Consider the following 4,680-nt stretch of genomic DNA (forward strand, 5'->3'; position numbering starts at 1 on the left):
GAGCTAATAAAGATTTGAAATTATTCCTTGATTAAAGATATTTTTCTTATCGTCAATGCAGAAAATAATATTTATTATATGTATGGTATAATGCACTGACTCATTGGCCGCTGGGTTTTTAATAAATATACCTTTCTGTACATCTCATTTACCAATACAAGGTACAATAACTCCAATGCGTAATAAGTTTATACTTTATAAAATATTAATTAAAAAATTTTTTTGAAAAGTTGCATTCATAAAATGCGCTTGATGCAAATTAGTAATGTGTTTCTATGATAGTTAGCAATCAAAAACGTTTATGCATTGTGACTATAATATTAATAGTGTACAAATTAAAAGTTTTAACACCAAAGATTAATTGTCATCTAACATATTTTTGTTAATTTTGATGTACTTCTTTGTGTAATGTCATCATAATTCTATAATACATAAGTAAACTTTGCTTTGCAGAATTTTAAAACAATTACGCACACAAAGAATTTTAAACATTAATATTTTATAAGTTATTGATCATTCATGATGATTCATAAGTGAATGAGGTGTACTATAACATATTAAAAATTTAGTAAAATTAAAGGAGTCAAGGGTTGGTTGTCCCCTTGTAAGACATTTTTTGGTACGATGCATACTTTCAGAGATAATAGCTCGTAACACTTTAAATGCCGCACTTTCCACTTTGCCTTTAGCTTCTTTTATATCTTACACTGTTGGAAAATTTTTGTATTTTTGTGAAAAAATCTGCTGGTTAAAATTTTTGTGTAAAATAATCAACACATACATGTGTAGATTTAACATATGTCTGCTATGTTAATTGAACTTAACAAATATAAAATGTAAAATTATTGAAATAATTAAAAAAATATGTTAAAGTAACACAATTTGAACGTATTTATTAAATGTGTTAAAATTTACTGAAAAAAGTGTTAATTTTACTCTTTAACAGAAATGGGAATAAAAATTTACAGAAAAAGAGCGTTGATTTTACTCTATAACAAAAGTGGGAATAACTGCGCATATGATTTCGACGTAGTCTCGACGCGTCTCGACGTCGCTCATTGCCGCGCGGCAAGCGTTTCCGCGTCCCATATGCAGGAGCCAATGGACAAGAAGCGTCGGTGATCGTAGTGGCGCCCGCGCCGTGATAAACTATTATGATTGACTATCTAGTCTGGGTAGCTATGGGTTGAGGTATCGTTGGCGCGAAAAGTGTCGAGTGCGAGTAAAGGAAAATCGAGAAGTTGTATGTGGACTGTGGTAACGCTAACGCACGGCATCGGCACGAAATCCTATCGGTACCGATTGCGTGACGAAATTTTTCCGAGGGTCAGGATCAACAGCGGGCCTTCGTATTCTTGTTCTGTTCACTTGGTTGTCAAGAGCAATTTGCACAAAAACTTGTCGTAGGAACTCAGAAGAATCACAAGATCCGCCGTCGAGTGTCTCCTCCGTTACGACGTATCTTAAACTTATTTTTATCTGAGGATTTGCTTACTTTTAGTAAAATTTTGTTTACTTCGTTTTTTCCTTGGAGTCCGAAGTATATGCTGTATGTGAACGCTGGAACACTTTACAAATATATTATCCTCGTGTTTAGGATATATTGTAAAAAATACGTCTATTTTATTCATAGTAAAATAAATTGATTTCCCGTATACTAAAAGTCGGGAGATCTACATACCTTAGAAAAAGATTTAGTCATTTATAACTGACCACTTTTTGTAACTTTTTAAACAGTTCATATTTACATATTAAAAAAAATGTAATAATTTATATAATAATTGCAAAACATATAAAATATAAAAAAATGTTATTTTTACATTCTAAAAATGTTAATTATTTATTAATATACATATAAGGTGTTGGGTTTATAAAATATTATACATATTAAATAATTGAAATACTTTTATTATAAATTACATATATATAAATTATGAATTATGAATTATGAAATTATTATGAAATATTATGAAATATCGTGCAAGACGTAAGGTACTATTATTTGAACTCACCGGGAGGCAAGATCGGGTAGCTAGCATCCAGCCATATATGGTTAATTCGCGCTTTCCATTGTGAGTTTGCATCTTTTAAAATCAGGTAGAACCGTGTGCACACTAAGCTCAAACCGTGTACCAGCGTAAGCCCATCTTAGAAAGGAATAAATATGCAGGAATATCTAAAATAAAGTAAAATAAAAAAATTAAATGACAACCAAACAAACGCTCCGAAAGAGATGGAGACAGAATGAAAGAGAGAGTCGACCGTCGCTGGTTACAACACCCTTTACTCCTGCGACAAGCGACTCTTACTACGGAACTTTTCAAAATAGATTCCAATCGAAATTGTTTAGTCCTTTTTTTAGATTTCTATTGTGCTTTTTTTGCAACAAATAGAATAATTCTGATTGGAATCCATTCTTAAAAGTTCCATAATGCGTGCCTAACGGATGCAATAATAGCGTCGATTAAAAAAAGGAATTTCGTGCACGTGTACGCAGGCACACGTTACACGGGTGTCAACGTTTTTCATTTTTTTTTTATACAAACCTCCACCGGAAGACGCTGCAGTGTGACAGTTGTGTATTTTCCTCGCCGTCGTAAGCGCAGGTTGCATTCTCGATATCCATTTTATTTCGCGGCGAATCTGAATAGTTCTATTCGATCGCTGCTCGGGACTGACTCGGTAGTTCAACGAATGCGACTGAGGATGATGTGATTGGTGTAAACACGGAAGAATCGCCGTATATCCGGTGCATCATGCACCCACGTGCATCGCACATAAGCGACGCCACCTATACAAGGTGTCGCGAAAGAAGTGTGCGTATTTCGATCGATCTGTATTCGACTCTTTCATAATGAGTGAAATAATTAAAAATTTGCATGTTTATTTAATAAACTTAATTAACGGTGTCTATCGAGTTGCGACGTAAAGAATTCCAATAGGAACGTAATGCGAAACATCACGCGTCATTCTAAAGACTTTAAATTCCATTCCGCACAAGACCTGCGACGATTCGGAAGAGGTGTTTTTCCCAGCGATCGAAAAAAGGATAAGGGGCGTTACCTATTACTCGAATACACGACATGTACTTTTATTTATAAATGTTACAAACAAGCGTCTCTCTGGTACACTCGAAGAATCTCTACACGGCGTCGCTTCTCGAGTCTGCAAGCGCAGAGTTTTACATGAGAAGAAAATGCATGATATTAAGATAAAACACCTTATCAGAAAAATTTGCAAAACAACAAATGTGATATACGATAATACAATGTATAAAATAAAATATATTTAAATACTTATGGCACTTATATATATATATTATTTTAAAAAAATATTTTTTTTCTTATTTTCTTCTCAATATAAAAGATCCTATTATGATTACGCAATAATTATGAGATGTGTTTATAATTATAACTATGATTATGGCTCAGCTTATAAACGCAAGCGATGTTAGTAAAACTTACTCAAAAAAATTTTGAACTTCTAATTTTGCAGAATGGTATAGGTATACATATTACATTGTACATTAAAGAGACGCGTTCGAATAGTACCTTACAATTAGTAAAACCTAAAAACATACATCACATATAAAAAAAATACAGCTGTAGAATAGCTATAGATCACGCATAGAAACTTTCCGTTTACTGCGTTTCGTTGAACACGTCAACTTCGGGCACCATAACCTGGATACCATCATCACCGGATATTGCAAGAGTGCCATTCAGATAGTCCATCTGCAACATAAAACACACGAACAGTTACATACAATATTCAACAAAATTCACGAAAAATGTTGTCAATTTTAAGGATTTTACTTACATTCGGAAAACATCGATAAAATCTGATTTCAAAGTTTAAATGTAAATAAAAATTTAATTATCAAACTGTATTTTTTATTTTACACGTTGATGTTTAACGAATTTTTTTTCAAAGTCAATGATACGATACATACGATAGATACAATGATACTTGTTTTATCTTATTACCAATGATACGATATTTTCAGCAAATCTTATACGTGTGATACTCACGTCGAAGATACATCTGATCTCTGGACATAAAGTAGCGATGGGCTTTGGCGGATCCGTAAGGCTCGAAATTTTGACAGTACCGTCTTTGGAACTTGTTATCAGGCATTCGTGCGTCAGATGCACTCTAGTTATACTTGCCGTATGCTCAGTGGAATAAGATTTCACTAGCTTGAAATCGTCCTTTGCATTTAGCACGTGCAACTTCGAGAAAAAATCTCTACAGGTTCCAACGAAAACCAAATCCCGTCGCATATTTATACACGTAGGGTGCGGTTTACCTGGAAACTAAAAAGTACACCTTCGACATCGTGTCTCGTTTCTCGATGTTAAAATTTGACATTACTGTGATAGACTTCATGATCCGTCCGGCTCTTTGATCCCAAACGAATACCGCGTCCTCGCTGGTGGACAGGATGTATTCCGTGTTCATGGCCAGCCTCATATTCACGTTACTAGTGCTAGGTCGGTAATGCCTGATCGGGTTATTTCTCGATCTCGAGTCGAACACGCATATAGTCCCGGAGGATAAGCCGGTCGCAAAGAGGTTTCTCTCCGGACCCGGACACGATGACATACATGATGGCCATAATGACGAGAAACTGTCGCTCCTCGGTCTGTGAAAATAAACCTGCACTTTTTGAATTTTATA

The 4,680-nt window shown here is 34.5% G+C and overlaps 1 protein-coding gene across 1 annotated transcript; it reads right to left on the bottom strand.

Annotated features, from left to right (window-relative positions):
• Nucleotides 1-3,304: 3,304 nt before the first annotated feature.
• On the bottom strand, nucleotides 3,305-4,628 carry LOC112463396 (F-box/WD repeat-containing protein 9-like). Its single transcript, XM_025029805.1, has 3 exons — nucleotides 4,375-4,628; nucleotides 4,032-4,316; nucleotides 3,305-3,734 (listed from the first exon to the last, which is right to left on the bottom strand). The coding sequence occupies exons 1-3, from the start codon at nucleotides 4,603-4,605 to the stop codon at nucleotides 3,642-3,644; spliced, it is 609 nt and encodes a 202-aa protein (XP_024885573.1). The 5' UTR covers nucleotides 4,606-4,628; the 3' UTR covers nucleotides 3,305-3,641.
• Nucleotides 4,629-4,680: the final 52 nt, after the last annotated feature.

This window comes from Temnothorax curvispinosus, unplaced genomic scaffold (genome assembly GCF_003070985.1).
Source record: "Temnothorax curvispinosus isolate PA1 unplaced genomic scaffold, ASM307098v1 QBEX01013149.1, whole genome shotgun sequence".
Taxonomy (NCBI): domain Eukaryota; kingdom Metazoa; phylum Arthropoda; class Insecta; order Hymenoptera; family Formicidae; genus Temnothorax; species Temnothorax curvispinosus.